The following is a 16985-nucleotide window of genomic DNA, read 5'->3' as shown; positions in this document are numbered from 1 at the left end:
TGCTGGAATTTATATTTTACTAAAAAAGATCAAAATAAAGATGTACAATTAAAGCCAAAATAGGACGCCAATCAGGTTAGCTTTACAGACGTTTGGAGACACCAATACTTGGTGTGAGAATTGTACCCTTTTTTTGTACTGTAGGCCTTGTTGCCATACGCTCCTAAGTCTTCTTGACAATTCAAGAACAGCTCTTGTCTGTCTCTTCCATTTCTGTGTGTTTGGAGGGGGCTGCAAAAATAAAACATTGCACTTTCTGACAGCAATACAAGCTGAAGCAGGTTTAGGAAAAAAAATGGAATCAATAAAGGACGGGGAAGTGTTCAGTTGAAATCTTGGGGCTGAGAGATTGTCCTTTCGATGCCTTGGTGTTCGGACCTCCTGATAGGTCCAACATCGTATAATAGTAGATTAATTATTTCCCCTTGTTTACTCATTGAACAGTACTTTTCTACAGCACTTCTATCCCACGCACATTCCAAGAGCAGGTATATGAGAGCAGACCGGTATAAAGGCATAAAGGAAATCCACAGTGTATTTAACTTAAAGGCCAAAGCAGCAAGCTTCGCTCTGGCCATGGCTCTCAACACTACAAACAGTGTCTAATTTAGATTTTTTTATTAAAAATTATTTAAATCTGAAACTCTAGTTACAGTTGCTTTAATGAAAAAATAAACCTTTCTTTAATTTTTTTTGTTCTTTTCCCCCCGATAGCTTAAATTTTAACAGCTTTTAGAATATAAACATACAGTCAACTTAAAATGCGCAATCTACAAACATCAAAACAGTGGACTGTTGTTACTCTCGACTTGCGTGTTCACAGAAACAGCTTGTTTTCGGGATGGAAAAGTGGATGTGAAGTTGTGTGTTGACAATGTCGGATTGTTGTCTGATTCAGACTGTGGTTAGGATCAGCATGGTTTGGGCTCAGACCACTGCTAACATTCACTGTGTGAGTTGAGACAGGAACAGTCCATGGAGAGTTTCAACAGGGGAGATGACACAGCAAATATAACATTGTTTATGTCCTTTCATTTTAAATAGATTTCTATGATGATTCAGTTCCTATTGTGAGTGGTGCCATCTTACATCCATTATTGCAATGAATTATTTCATGAAGATGGTTACAAAAGAGAAATATGTTCTGTTCACTATTTACACCTGTTAAAAAGCAAGCATGTTTTACAGTCTTCTCCTGTCTCTTTAAAACACATTATAAATAATCTCTATTGTTTCTTTTTAAACAGCATTTACAGGTTTACTTTTTATCACAGTACACTGTGTAATTAGTATTTTTAAATCAACATTATCATTTTTATTTTTGTCATTTTATTAATATAATTCTTTGACTCCAGCAACACTTGGGACTGCTACCCATGCTGGTTATGGATATTCGGTGGGCTTATTGACTGTTTGTTGAGGTTCCTCGCTTTAGGCAAGGCAACGGTCAAGCGCTTGACGAGCCATGTCCACCATTTTCTTTCATGAAATAGTTAATGGCGAAGATTGCTGAAGAGCACAGTTTGTCTCAAGTTAACAGTTTTCTGGTCGTTTTTTTCTCCTGGACCCCATCGCTGCTCGAGTGGCTGACCCTGATCCCCGCAGTTTGGCAGGCTTCAGCAGAGCAGCTCTGTCACGGCCGTCCGCACAACGCTGCCCGCAATATCCGGCGCATCCTAGTGGCGACTGATCGAAAGTACAGGTGATTTTTTGTCTATCTTAAGTTGTAAGTCTTTGCTGCGATCCCATCAGTCAATTCTCACATCGTCGTTTTCCTCCTACGTATACGCATTTGAGTCCTATTCGTAAATGGTTTGTTTCATGTACTGATTTGCTTGGTCAGCAGGTTTTGTTGTCATTTTTTTTTCTCGTTCTTGTTGTTTTCCCCCCTTTTGTGTTTTGTTAAGGCACTAGGATATTTTTGGTTTTCACGGTAAGTCCGAGGACACCAGGGCCAGGCCTGAACTCTGTCGGAGAGAGGGTCCCGTGTGCACGGCCTTGGGGCAGTCGGGGGTCAGGACACGCCCGTTCTCTCCCACGCTGCCCGTGATTGACAGCCGGGCCTTGTTCCGCATGGCTTCTGTGAAGGTGAGCTGCAATAGATGGGTGGGGACAAGATAAAACCTCATGAGTTCACTCATAATCTCTGTGCCAGAACTACACACAGTAAAGACTGCTAAGAGGCAGGCAACAGTCAACACCAAAGCAAATTGAAGACAAACACACTTCTAGACATCTGCATTTCTAAGGTTACTGGCAGTATCTGCAATTTAAGGAGTTAATGCAACATATTTTACGAGCTAATTGATCTCAGCAGGCTTAGGAACTTCATATTTCATTCCAAATAATAAATGTTCTCACATTATGATAATGATACTATGTATTAACACAGTTAACTAATAGTAATCCTCTGTGTGAGTGGTGATTTTCTCCTGAAACATGTGAAAGCATATCAAGGATATGGACTATGATGAATTAACTGTAGGTAGAATAGAGTTGTGTGTCAGAGTAACTGTAATTTGAGTAGTATACACAAGCACAAATTCTAGCCACCTGGCATTTAAAATACTAGCACAATACCAAATTCTCTATTGAATAATGTGTATACAGTGCACATCATGCTAATACTTCTCTAAAATGCCTGGTTAATATATACTATTATATATGCACATAAAAATATATAAATCATACAACCTGGTAACTTGCATTACCGGTTATTTCTTTCTTTAGTTCCTTTAATTACTCAATAACTTTTTAAAAGAACTATGAAATCACTCCTTGTTGGTCATCAAAGCTGTTTTATAGCAAGGAAAAACATTGAGCCCCTTTGGCTGCCTAGTAAACCCAATCCCTAGAGGGCTGCCATGTCTGCTGGGTTCCTGTCTAGCCAAGTGCTACATCACCCAAGTCAATTTAAATATTTAATAGTCATTGTCTTTACAGAGCCAGCTTTCCCTCCCTAGTTATGAGAGTGATTATGGGTTAAAGAAGACCACAAGGAAACCAAGTTGAGCAAACTCGAATTTGAACTCTATTTACTTAGAATGACAGGTCATTTGACAACTTGTCCGAATTTAGAAGAGCCCTTGAGGCCTAAGAAGAGCACACTTGCACCACCCCCAAATACTCATTTGTAGCCCATTTAGAGGGCACACTGATTGCAATGCAGGTGCCTGTGAATGACAATAACATACACATAATCTGCAGCCAAAAAGACGCAACCAAATCTACAATTGCCAAGTTAGCCGCAGACAGCTGCAAAGGGAAGCAATTTAAATAAAAGACATCACATCTAGAAAGAAAGAAAAATAAGAAGCTTGTACCACTGGCCACATGGTTACATCACACATTTGCGTCACGAGAACTTTCACCACCCCACTTACTATAGGAAACCCTAAGTCCTACCCCTAGATTTTTACGCCCTCGGATCCATATACGTCGTAACCTTCTCTATAAGTGGCTAAATTCTGGGTGCTCTGTGCAGGGCTGGGGCAGGGACTGGGAGTGGGGCTGGGGGTAAGATTTTGTTCAGTCGATTCCACCTTCATTCTCTTGGCCTCATTTCTGGACTTGTAACAGAACTCTATGAGGGCCACCAGCATGGCCAAGCCCAGCCCGCCCACCAGGATGTAGAACACCCCGGCCACGTTGCTCAGGCTCAGAGCCTGAGAGCTCTTGTCCTGGGGAAACACACGGAGAGAGCCATCAGTGGGGCTGGGAGTGGTGAGACCACATTCAACACACACACATACACACACACACACACCACACACACAACCAAACCAAACTGCACAGACACACACACAACCAAACTAAACTACGCAGGCACACACACACATACACACACACACACACACAACCAAACCAAACTGCACAGACACACACACATACACATACACACACACAATCACAACCAACCTAAACTGCACAGACATACACACACACAAACTACATTGCAGACACCACACACACATACACACACACACACACACCACAGACACTCAAACACAATTTCAAAACAGCCTTGTAAAACAGTTGTAGTGGTGCTGCTACTGTTAATACTGTTTTCTAATTTAAAAAAAGTTGCTTTGTTGAGGGTAAGAGTGAGTACTTCCTGAGGCACACAAGCTTCCATTTTCTACTTGTGAAATGCATGACTTTGCTATGCTTTTGCTCCTGGTAATTTCTCATAAATAGAAAAGTTTTCATGTTATTACAACTTCCTCAGTGCTGGTGTTTCCTTATAGTGTTTTAAACAACTTCTGAATTTATGGACTAAAATATGAGTCATTAAATGTTGGTCTAAGGTTGCAATTCAGCACATAGGTAATTCAGAGCTAATTTAAGATGCCATAAAGACATATCTGAGTAAATACATTTTAATTGGTCATGCTGAACCATTTGTAATTTGCTATTGTTGAATATGACTAAAATGCATAGGGGAAATAGTGATAGATAGTCCCATTCCAATGAATTGCAGAACTGTTTGGAAGCACATGCAGCCATGGTGTGAAGTGCTATGCATTTCAATTAAGTTTCTTCTGTTGGGACAATACTCATACAGCAATGCAGTGATGACTGTACTATCCATATGACAAGTATATTTATATTCTATACATATGTCTACATATTTATGCATAAAAAGTGTTCATGCATCCCTGATGATACTGTATTCTTATCTCTCTCTCTCGTTCTATCTCTCTCTCTCTCGCTCACTCAGGCTCACACACACAAACTGCATCGTCTAAATACCACGATGCACACGACAACTTTACTGGCAACTGTTGCCAGGTAACTCCTGCTGGCAACAGTTGCCCACAAAGTTGCCGTGCGTATAGTGGCCTTCACTTCCTGTGGGGTTGTGTCTGGGTGTGTGCAACAGTGAGCTCTCAGACTGACCTTACTTCCCGAGTCCTTGGGTCCACACTCCCCCTTATCGTACCACCATTTGTTTTTCAGCTTGTCTAAGACGCCTGATTCACTCAGTTTCAATACGGCAAGGTTTACGGGCGTTCTTCACCACGTGGAAAATAACATAAATAACATCATATATCATGTTATTTTATGTTATTCATTTAAAGCTAACATGGCAAGTGTACTGGAAAGTGAGGGAGCAGAGGCCCCACTGTGGGTACATGTCTGTGTGCTCTCAGACTGGGGGGTGGGAGCTGCAGACATGTGAGTGGGACCTGCTCCATCACTTAAGGTAACAGGCACATGCTGCCATGGCCTTTTTGGGAAGAAATGGAGGCAATTACTGTGAACGCAGAATTATTGGCAAACAAACAAATCCAGTTGCTTTTGTTGAAGCCTTTCGTTTGTTTGGGTTTTTTAACATTTAAAATCGCCAACACTGCTGACTATATTTTAACAAGAGATGAAAATTAATATAAATATTTATAAATGACAGTATCAAATCAGTTTATAATTTAATACCACTGGCTATTGACTGTAAATCCCCAATTTTAAGGATATACAGTTGAGTGCATGCACATTGTACCGTGAAGGCTAATATTTCTGTTTTGACAGTAATTGCTCTCCTCTTGTTTTTATTCAGAATTTAAAAAAAATTTTCTAGGGCTACATGCCCATCGTGGGTGGGATACAGGTGTCGTCATGGCAGATGTGCTGGTTACCATGGTTACTGTTTACCCGCATTTGGTGACATAGTGGCTAACCTTCTCACCACCGCCTCCGCTGCCACACTCTCCTTTGTCGTACCACCATTTGTTTTTCAATTTGTCCAACAGGCCTTGTTCGTTCAGTTTTAAAACTGCGAGGTTAACAGCACTTCTTGAAACGATAAAACATATTTGTCAGAATATGAACATCCAATTGGAAGAACAAAGAAAGGACAGGGGTGGAAAGCTCTACAAGTGTGCTCCATACTCTGATTCAACTCCCTCAGTTTCAGCTTTCAGTCATTCTGCAGTTTTTTTACTCTATTGCTGTCTTATTTCAGAACCACAAAGGATAATCTCTGCAGTAGTCTCTACACTTAAATGCCTGTACCAGTACAGACGTTTTGACTGCTGTCAGGGCAAGGTTGCAAATCAATGCGCAAATTTACGTGCTCTCTCATGTAGTGCTATGACAGCACCGGTATGATATCTCAAATTAAATGTTAAATTTACTCTGATTTACACTGAGTCTGAGAGAACAATGTCACAGTGACCCATCACTCTGCTATGTCTGAACTTAACAGGGATTTCTCTGGTCTATTATACAAAATACACAAATACAACAACCAGTAAGACCTGTTCGTAAGGCAACTGCAGTAAGTATCTGTGTGCAGAGCTTGAACAGAAAATATGTCAAAATATATTACAAATCAAAAAATGTATTGTTATTATAAACCCACATGTTCTCACTTATTTCTGTTTCTATCAGCCAAGGATGTGCTTAACTGGAAGTCTGTGGTGCAGAACAGCAACATTACACAGAAGTTACTCCCAGAATTAGCCTTGATTCTATTGTTCCAGCACTGTTGCATGAACTAACCTTCCTACATCTGCACCCTGTGAACTTGTCAATTGCATTCACTGTAAACATGTTCAATGGGAACATATCAAGTGTGCCCAAAGTAAATAAACAGACTATTTTGCTATACTTCCGATTTCAGTGTTTCAGGTGAGTCTTATTTGCTGTTCTTGAGTGAATATGGTGAGTCATCTGAAAAAACACAGCCAATCACACTGAATCAGGGTTGATGGGTCACTGATAATGTATATCTATCACTCATAAGCACTTTTTAGACTGGATTCAAGAGACGTTTGCACAGAGCAAAAAGCACACAGTGAAATTTGTTTTGCAACAACATCAAAAACGATCACAACAAAAGAAAAGAGAAAAGGAAGCATCTCAAACTGAAAAAGAAAAAAAGAAATATTCATTATGTCATATTTAATTCATTTCAACAGTGGTGTGCTTTTGTCGCTGTGTAAATGAACAGCCATAGTCTGACGCCACACACTCATGGCCACGTAAGTGCTCTGAAGAAAAGACTGACTATTATTTGAAAAAGAATTGACAGAAAACTATAATTCCTGAAATCACTGGTGGACAGAACTATCGTCCTCTGTCAGTGGCTTTTCTTGCTAAAATATTGGGCAATACTGTGCATGTAAGATCTGCAGTGTCTGCTAAGGCTCTCTTTCGACAGAGCAACTTCAGAGGGATTTACAAACAGGAGTCGCACTCATTAATATTGCTTCATGTATTACAGTCCCCTGGGAACTAGAAAACAGAGAGAGCGAAAGAGACAGAGATGACGACTGATAATCTATTTTTACTGCAACAAGAAGCTACTGCTTTCCATTCTAGCTGAACTCACGTACACACAAGCAAACATTCGGAAACTCTACACTCTCTCCTATTCTTTTTTCCATGGTCATCTGTCCCTTTTTCTCATTTAACAGTTTCATTTAACAATTTTGGTGTATTCAATTTTTGTCCTCCTGTAAGCAAGGTTCTCCTGTAGATCTGTAAATTCCATCATGTGGCATAGAAAAATGAGAGTCTGGCAGCGACAGACTATGCTGCACATTTACACGGCCATCAGATAGTTATATTCAATACAGAAAAAACCAAACAAAGGCAAAACAGAAACACATACATTTTTCTTTCAAGAAAAGCAGACACCCACGAATACATAGTTACCTGCACGAAGTTCTGTAAATTAAAAAAATTGAAAGGAAGCAGATACCATTCCATAGATGCACAGGTATCTATACACAACACATGTGATTGGCAGTGAGAGAGAAGGCAGGCACATCAGGGAGGGTGGAGTAAGATAACAACACATGGCATATTGTTATACTATTCCACCCACCTTAACTGTGAGCCTTTGGGCGTGGCCACGCCGTAGCCCTTGGAGTCCAGGTTGCCTCCGACCTTCATGGTGTCACAGGGCTTCCTCTGCTCCGTGTACTCGTTCATGGTGGACTCCAGCAGGAAGGCGTACTTCCCCTTGGACTTGCGCACCCGCGCCACGCCCTCCGCCGTGGTCTTGGTGAACACCGTGGGCTCGGCGGATTTCATGTAGCCCCACATCTTTTCATAAACCGCAATCTTTGATCTCTGTGAAGGAGGGAGAACTCAGACGGTTCTCAGACAGGAGGGCAACAGAAATGGAATATACTGCAATATCTTGTCAATATGTATGACTTTTGGAAAATGTGATGATAAACATATTGTAATATATTGCAATATTGTACAGCAGTAATAATAAGTATAATTTGTATATAATTGTCAGTATATATTAACATATATTCTGTTTCTGAAAGGGAGACTACCACCTTTGTAAAAAATCATAACTTTCAAAACGTCTTCTCTTTTTAACCAATAAAATGCGAAAGGATTCTTGTGATACAGAATAAGAATCAAGCTTATTCTGCATCCTAGTTTTGTTTTAACAAACATATGGGCTGCTGTGGGTATTATTTGGGGTCACAATGGTTTTTTCCCTCTGATTTGCAGAATGTCCCAATGCCCAGTCCTTCTGCGGCTAAGCCCAATAATTTATTGCATTAATCACTAAATGTAAAGCTTCCTAGTGCACATCAAACCCACAATCTCTGTAACCACATGGTGCAGCTTCCAAGGAGGGAAAAGATTAATTCACTGTGTAAAGAACCAAGATCCCGCAGGGAACTAAACAAGCTAGCTCTTATCATGACTCTAGAGGCAGCAACCTACTTCAGCTAACACTACAAAAGAAAACAAAATTAAAAAGTACAAACACTGAAATATATTTCCCCGGCTGACTTTCATCGTGTCCCCTCCACACACACTCCCACTAATCACATTTCATTTAATCTGGTTCAAAAAAATGCTGCTGTTGTTCTGAAATGTATACTGTGCACTTCAGTTTAGTGAGCTGTAAACAACAGACTATTGAATCTATTGAAGTGTTTTATGGGTGTGTGTGACCACAGTGTGGTACTTACCCTAAAAAACTCTTTGGTGGATCCAGAATCCAGTGTCCCGTATGCTATATCTGTCTGTTTGGCCAGGTCCTCAGCACTTTCAATGGGGGACACCATCCTCTCCACAGTGAGGAAGGCAGCCAGGTTGGCCGTATATGAGGAAATGATGATAAGGGTGAAGAACCACCACACGCCTCCAACGATACGCCCAGACAGAGACCTACAGGCAAGTGGGGAAGGGCTCAGTCACATCAAACTTGGGGCTGATGAATAACAACTCAGTGGATAATTCATCAGCTAAACTTTTCCAGATCAGAGGTGCCAAATTTTATCCAAAAAGGGCCGATGAGGGTGCAGGTTCTTGTTTTAGCCTAGCATTAAGACACTGCCTTCATCAAGGCATTGACTGAAGACCACGGTTAGTTAATTAGTTGAAACAGGTGTCATAGTCCTGGGTTTAAAAAAAAACCTGCACCCACATCGGCCCTTTTTGGATAAAACTGGGCACCCCTGGTGTTGATATTTGTGAAGGCACTGGACTTTGAACTTTTCATAACTGCCACAAGGAGGAGCCCTGAAGCTATGATACACAAATAGGAGCTGCTTCCATCATCACCTCTATCTAAGATGGGAAAAACTGCAGAAAACAAAAGCACAAACCCTTTCTGTCTACCTGGAGAGATAAAACAGTATACAGCAGTGAGATGGAAGCCTTTGTTTGAAAGTAGGGCTGTTCTTTTCTGTTTCTGTAATGAGAGTGTGACAGCTCCCGACTGAGCCAAAGGAAACAAGAGAGGAAATATCCTCACTGCCAAAACAAGACGGGTGTGTAGAAACATCAAAACGACAAATAAAGCTATTTAAGCACTTTCTGCTTGCAGCAAAGAGATAGAAAAACAGAACCCCAGGAGTGCAACAACACATTTTATTTAAACCCACGTGTTAGTCTGATTTTATTTGGTGCCATGTATTCATACGTCATGTACACTGTATGAGAAATAGGGACAAAAAAGCCCTTTGTAGGGTAATAGCTGCATAATGACAAATACAGTGACAAAATAGCTATCAGTCATGCTCTCCTCTTCTCTGCTAAAGGGAGCTGGGAATGAAGTGTTTTAGCTATGAATTAAATTCCTGCTAAATGTCCCACCACCCACTCACCCCATGGTTGGGGGAGGATTAAAAGGTGTGTGTGTGCGTGTGTCTGTGTGCTTGTGGCTGTAGCCACACTGACCAAAATACTGTACTGCACTTCATACACAAGCTTTTATGATACTTAGCCAGATACACTGACACTGACATCAATGTGACATGACATCACGGTCACTTTGTCAACATGGCTGATATTTGCAATGATGGCTGATAAAGAATTAAAATAGTTTGAGTTTCCATCAGGTTTACCACATCATAGACAGTTCCCCTGCATTTGCTATTGTGTCTGGACTAGCTTTATTTATTTCAGTGACTATATATAGGAAAAACAGGTGCACAGTGAATGGGCAGTCAGTCAGACTAAAGGTCAGCCAGAGAGAGTTTGATCTCCACAGAGAAGTGAGAGTGTTCTGTGGCAACATTGTACTATCAAGTAAGATACGTCACTTCCCAGATGTCTCCCAATTATACCATTTATACAAACTAATAAATGTGTATGGGTATATGTATAGCACCTTTGAAATAAAGCAAACTATATATATACAGTGAGCTCCATAATGCTTGGTTCTCTGCTCTACAATTTTAGATTTTCAATCAAACAACGCACATGTGGTTAAAGTACACATTCTCAGCTTTAATTAAAGGGTGATTCAAAACACTTAAGTTTCACCATGTAGAAATAAAGAGCACTTTTAATTCATAGCCTGCATTTCAGGGCACCATAATGATAGCTGCTGATAGCAGCAGCAGAATAGGACTGGTGTTTGGGGGCTTTTCTTCATTATGGTGAGAATTCTTCGGTCATCAACTGAAGAGGTCTTCCTTAGCCTTTGAAAGCCCTTTGAAATTACTGAGCTCTCCAAAGCTCTTTCTTCTTAATGATGTTCCAAACAGTTAATTTTGGTAAGCCTAAGGTTTGGCCTATGGCTCTGTTCTTTTTCTTCTTCTCAGCCTCATAATGGCTTCCTTGACTTTCTTTGGCACAACTCTGGTCCTTATGCTGACAAAAGCCAATAACAGACTCCAAAGGCAATCAAAAGCCTGGAATCAAGATCCTGAAAGCTCTCATGCTTGCAGTAAAGAAGCAACTGAACACACTGACTAATCAGAAATACTTGTGAAGCCGTACACACCCTTGATGGCTATGTACAGTATAAAAAGTGCTGAAATTTATATATGGTGTAACCAAAATGTATTAAAATACCCTTTAGTAAAAGGTGAGAATCTGCACTTTCACAACATGTGAATACTATATAGATATTTTAAAAATTTTAGATAGTGATCAAACATTTCACATGTGGGTAAAGTACACATTCTCAGCTATTCACTGTTTTATTTCAAATCCAATGTAAATACAGAATCAAAACAACAAAAATTGTGTCACTGTCCAAAAATGTATGCATTGCACTGTGTACATAAACATATATTAATATATACACCACAATTCAGGCATATTGCTATACCTGCTGTGTCAAAATTCAGTTTATGAATAAATGTATGTGACAAGATTATAACTTGCCAGCCTCACAAAAAATATTTGAGCACCCATATAGATTTCTTCACTTCTTTCTTTATGTCTGAAAGCAGTCTTAAGGCACACCATTTCTGTACAAACACACGAATAACAAGGTAAAAGAATTTTGCAGTGCTTCAGGCTTCTGTCTATTCTGTTGCAGAATTGTGATGAGCTAGGATGGCATCTCTGTAGAATAATATTTCTGTAGCACACTGTTGACGCAAAACAAAATATTTTAACAGCCTGTTACACATGGTTATGATCATTATTAATAATAACAAGGCAGACATGAAGCACACAAAACATTTTCACCAGAGGAAGCTGCAGCCATATTAATATTACAGGGACTTACAAAAATAACAGCATGTGATCCTAATGTCGTGTACTCAAAGTGTGTTCTTAGCTGTTGTATTCAGGCTCATTGTTATGTCCACCCTACAGGAAGTCATGAACAGGAGTGCCTCTGGTTTTTCTTGGTATTTATTTGGTCATGCTTTCTGCCACATTTAAAAGACCCTTGCTCCAAAGAACATCTTTATTTGGAGTGTTCTTTACTTTTAAAATGACAAATGACCTTCCTGTCATTTTTCCCACTAACATGTTAGAGAGATACTGCAGCCTGAAACTGCTCACAATTTTATGCATTTGGGAAAAAAAGAAAAAGCTAGAAGGCTGAGGAATCAAAAGGCTTGGTGCCACTAGTGTTAAAAATAAACAGTGCAGTAAATGAGTGACGCTTTAGTCAGTGGGGGAGGGAGCGTAAAACGGCAGGATCCTCATCCGCGGTGGTGTTCTGATTGCGTTATTTTCTTTATCCATAATGCATGAGGATCCATGAGAACAGTCGCAGACAGGAAAGGCACAGCTTAGACAGGGGATCACCTCCTGGAGGGAGCTGCCAATAATCTTCCCTTATGAAACTAAACCACATTTGATTATGGCCTTGTTGGGAGAGACAGAGCAGACAGCCTGGCAGCTAAACTGTCGATAACTGAAATGCATTGTATAACACAAATTGACAGATTAACTTATGACCTCTGCTTTAAAGAAGGGAATAAACAATCACACTCTTTCTGCTATTGAAGCTTACAAGGTGATATCTGCTTCAAAGTCACCTCTTGACTTATCAAAACTAATGCTATAAAACAGCAGATTTTTGTGATCCCTTCACCAAAGGCATTTGTAAGGGGAGTGATGCCAATATTTGGCAATATTTCATGTTTAAGTTATGCACTGGTCAATGGTTAATTAATGGGATGTTCATGTCAGAAAATGTATACTTTAAGGCCATAAAAGCCTTTGCAATGAATAACGTTTAGCCTGAAGTTTTTAATAATGCCCGTCTGCATAGGTTGATCACAACTGGAATTATTGGGAATATCACACTATAAGAGGGGGATCTCCTGTACATGTTCTCCAGGTAACAGTTTGTTGAATATGTTTGAAACAAAGCAACAAGATCAGTGTATGTAAAATGTACAGAAGCAGTAGTGGTGAAACCTGTTGAGGCCTCTGACATAGTTACATTCCAATCTGACATGTCTGTGTAAGCAAACACTGTGCAAATTCTGTCACGTTTTTAATTTTTCAGTTTGAGGACAGATAATATCTACATACAGTTAGTAAACATAATGCACACTTTATGTGTACATTGCCGTATGTATATGTATGTGTAATGTAATGTCTATCCATCCATTTTCTAAACTGGTTTCTTCTGGTCATGGTTGCGGGGGCAAGAGCCTATCCCAACACACATTGAGTGACAGGCAGGAATATATCCTGGACAGGTCATCAATCCATCACAATTGACTCTCCAATTAACCAAAATTGCATGTCTTTGGACTGTGGGAGGAAACCCACATGGACATGGGGAGAACATGCAAACTCCACACAGAAAGGACCTAGGCCAGGATTTGAACACTGTAGCCTTTTGCTGTGAGGAGACAGCACCATTCACTGCATCACCATGTCGCCCTGTGATGCAGTATCGTAACTTTAAATGTAACGTAAATATAATGAGATAGAGAGAGAGAGAGGGAGCTGACCTTGAAGTAGACAAAATAAGCATCAGTCAGAACTCCCGCGGCAGACTGCGGACCCATAAGACTTTAATACAGTATTTGTGTGATTTTGTCCCTCTCTGATGTAGAACCGAATATCTAGCAATCAATTTGGCCATGCATGGCGGGAAAGTAATTTGAGCTTCAGTACAAGCAGAGGTATTTTTAAACTTTAATTTTGATGTGATTACGGAGCGGGCCAGTCACACCCGCCCGATTTTCCAATTCAGTGCACATACTAAGAGCGAGAAGAATAAAATCTTTTTGCTGTATGAAAGTATTATTGCGTGAAATTGCTTTCAATTCTCTCATTCTCCTACAAACCCTCTTCTGTCTCTTTATGATACAGTGCCCAGCAGTCTCTCAAATTAATCTAATCATCTCTAATCTGTCAGGTTGCTTTTTTCAGGTTGAGCCTTTCATTCATTACTACTACACGGAATACAATCCTGGATTCATATTTCAGAAAAGGGGAGAAATGAAAGAACACTGATTTAAGAAGAGAATTGCCCTCAAAACCCAATGGTATGGTGTCCTTGAGTCGCAATGAGGTGGGGAAAGACTGTTGTAAAGGGAAACATTTCAAGGTCAGTTTGATAAAAGAACAGTCTATGTGGGGAGAATTATGGCAGAACTGGAGGCCCTGGCAACAACAGTGTGACAGAAGAGCGAATATGCCCATTGCTGTTTAAAACCCAGTTTTAGACCAGACAATGAGCATCATTAGTCATTGTTCTCTGCAGACACCTTCATCCTTTGTCTCTGATAACTCCTGCTTCTACATCCTTCGCTCTCTACAACACGTTTAATCTGCTGAATGTTCCCCGGATCAGTAGAGAACAATGCCATCTCTCATTTCACTCAGTGTTATTGCTCCCTGGTGCTTTCACCCACAATGCACAGCAGAGCCACTATTGTAAGATGTACTACAGCTGGTAGCAGCTCAAACATGGGGTCTTGTGTATTACCAGGAAGTGATAGAAGGGAAGAGAAAAAAAGTAAATATGCATGCACACACACATACACACACTCACAGACACACACGTGAGCACACGCACACAGCTCAGACAAGTCACATCATCCTTTGGGCACTACATAAGTTATAATGATACTGTCACGTCTGGACTACTGCAACTCCCTCCTGGCTGGCCTCCCAGCATCAGCCACCAGACCCCTTCAGCTCATCCAGAATGCAGCAGCACGTCTGGTTTACAACCTCCCTCGTGACTCCCACGTCACTCCCCTCCTCATCTCCCTCCACTGGCTACCAGTGCAAGCTCGCATCCGGTTTAAGACACTAGTGCTTGCTTTCCAAGCAGTCAAGGTCAGCTCCTGTTATCTGCAGAAGATGATCAGACCTACAACCGGCCAGATCGCTCCGATCGCTACTACAGGGCGCTGATTCTCCCCCTACACGAGCAGCAACAGGTCTCGACTCTTTGCAGTTCTGGCCCACGATGGTGGAACGATCTTCCAGTGGAGGTCAAACAGCAGAGTGTCTGAGCACCTTCAACGAAACTCAAGACGCACCTCTTCTCTGTATACCTCTCTCCCTTCCTAAACCCTCTCCCATAACTATTTAAAAAAAAAAAAAAAAAAAAAAAAATTTTTGGTTCAGACTATCTTGTTTCTCCTTACTGTATGCTACTACAGTAAAGGCTTTTTATCTGCATTTTATTCAATGGACTTAAGTGGACTTGATCCTGAGTTTGGTTACACTGTTATAAGTCGCTCTGGATAAGAGCGTCAGCTAAATGCCTATAATGTAATGTAATGTAATGTAATCAGTGAGACAGAAGCCTGAACATGTCCTTGGGACCTCAGTGGAATCCACCACAAATGTAAAGTTTTGACACATAGATTCATCCACCCTATGAAGGCAAGGACATTTCCCCAGTTAGAGCAATCATTTGTGCCCATTTACTCAAATTCTCTTCTCTTCTGTTTCCAAGGAGACCTACTGTTACTGGAGATACACATACAGGGCAATTAATTACCTTATTGGCATCAGCTCTAACAGTCACATTCTCCCACAGGAGAAGAAACAACCACAGGACAGCAGGAATCTGGGCCCCATGGCTATTAACGTAGATTAGCATAAATATTCTGACTCCGAAATGAGCCACTGCCTCAGCACTCCACTTCACCGAGCCCTTTGGATCAGTAGGATTACCATAAGAGTTCTGTTCCCCATAGTAACTGCTTCAGTTCACTAAAACCTTCACACTATAACATGTACAGTATCTCTCTGTACATCTAGTTCAATATCAACTGTGAAAATGAATGAAAAAGGAATATGGTGAGCAGAGGCATTCCAAAATACATTAAAAAACACAAAATGGATTTATTTTAAATTGTAAGCATTGACCTCACTTCAGCAGTTTTCATTTTACCTGTTGCTGTATTAGTTATGCATAGCCACAGCCAAGATAGACACGGCCTAGTGTTCTCAATACTTTCACATTCACCACTGAACTCCTTCAAAGAGACTTGGATGGACTTGCTGGAACAAATTTAGCTGTGAGATTTAATTTTGGAAGGATGCAGGGTAGACTGATCTTGAGGGAAGATTAAAGCAGATCAAACTGAAAAGTGATTTTCAGCTCCATGTATTCCTTCACATGTCTTACTTTGAATTAATGAATTCAAGCATCTTCGCCCCATGATGGAATTATGTCCTCCAAATAGAAATTGATCATGGACCACCTGAGAGAAACAGGGCACCTGCACTGGTATACTGATGTACCATCACTATCAGCATGTTTCACATGGACAATGGTAAAGTACTCTTTATATTGACTAGATACTTCTTCAGCCTTCTGGACAGGCCCCCCTTCACCTGCCTAACCAGAGTATGAACACTGATGAGACAAATTACCGCCATTAAATGTTAATTGTTTATCAAGCATTTAATCTGAGTGAAGTGAATTATTCTTACTACAGATGAGTATGGAATACTAGTGATGAGTATGTGCTATTAATGATTGACAGCATCAAGCACACAGAGGTAATATATTATTTCAGATGAATAAATGATCATCTCTGGACAGACATAAGATCAAAAACAGACACCTGAGAAGAGTGATCCCCAGAGGGCCTGTCATTCAGCCTGCACAGAACCCCTCCCATTCAAATAATCTCGACTGAATCGATAAATCCACTCCTCCCAAGTCTGAGAGTGCAGAGATTTAAAAAAACGAAAACTCTATTGGACAGTGCCACCCCAGGACTGGGGCTTGGCAGCAAGACTGTAGACAAGGGTCTCTTGGTATTGAGCACTGGAACACTGCAGGATTTTATTATTTTCCGGTTACAAATGGTGTTACCTGG

At 40.6% G+C, this 16985-nt stretch overlaps 1 protein-coding gene across 6 annotated transcripts in view; it reads right to left on the bottom strand.

Moving 5' to 3' along the window:
* Positions 1–16985, bottom strand: part of LOC135263162 (glutamate receptor 4-like) — a 70735-nt gene continuing 53750 nt past the window's right edge. For 2 of the 6 annotated variants that reach the window (XM_064350833.1, XM_064350838.1), the window contains 5 exons: positions 8949–9147; positions 7832–8079; positions 5679–5793; positions 3543–3680; positions 1–2093 (listed from right to left, as the gene is read on the bottom strand). In XM_064350833.1, coding sequence (XP_064206903.1) covers positions 1929–2093; positions 3543–3680; positions 5679–5793; positions 7832–8079; positions 8949–9147 — 865 coding nt within the window. In that variant the 3' untranslated portion in view covers positions 1–1928. Of the gene's footprint in view, positions 2094–3383; positions 3681–4899; positions 5015–5678; positions 5794–7831; positions 8080–8948; positions 9148–16985 lie in introns of all 6 variants that reach the window. The other 4 variants (XM_064350834.1, XM_064350836.1, XM_064350837.1 and 1 more) reach the window with 4 other exon arrangements.

The sequence above is a fragment of the Anguilla rostrata genome, chromosome 9 (assembly GCF_018555375.3).
Source record: "Anguilla rostrata isolate EN2019 chromosome 9, ASM1855537v3, whole genome shotgun sequence".
NCBI lineage: Eukaryota > Metazoa > Chordata > Actinopteri > Anguilliformes > Anguillidae > Anguilla > Anguilla rostrata.
This window is presented reverse-complemented; position numbering and strand designations above follow the sequence as displayed.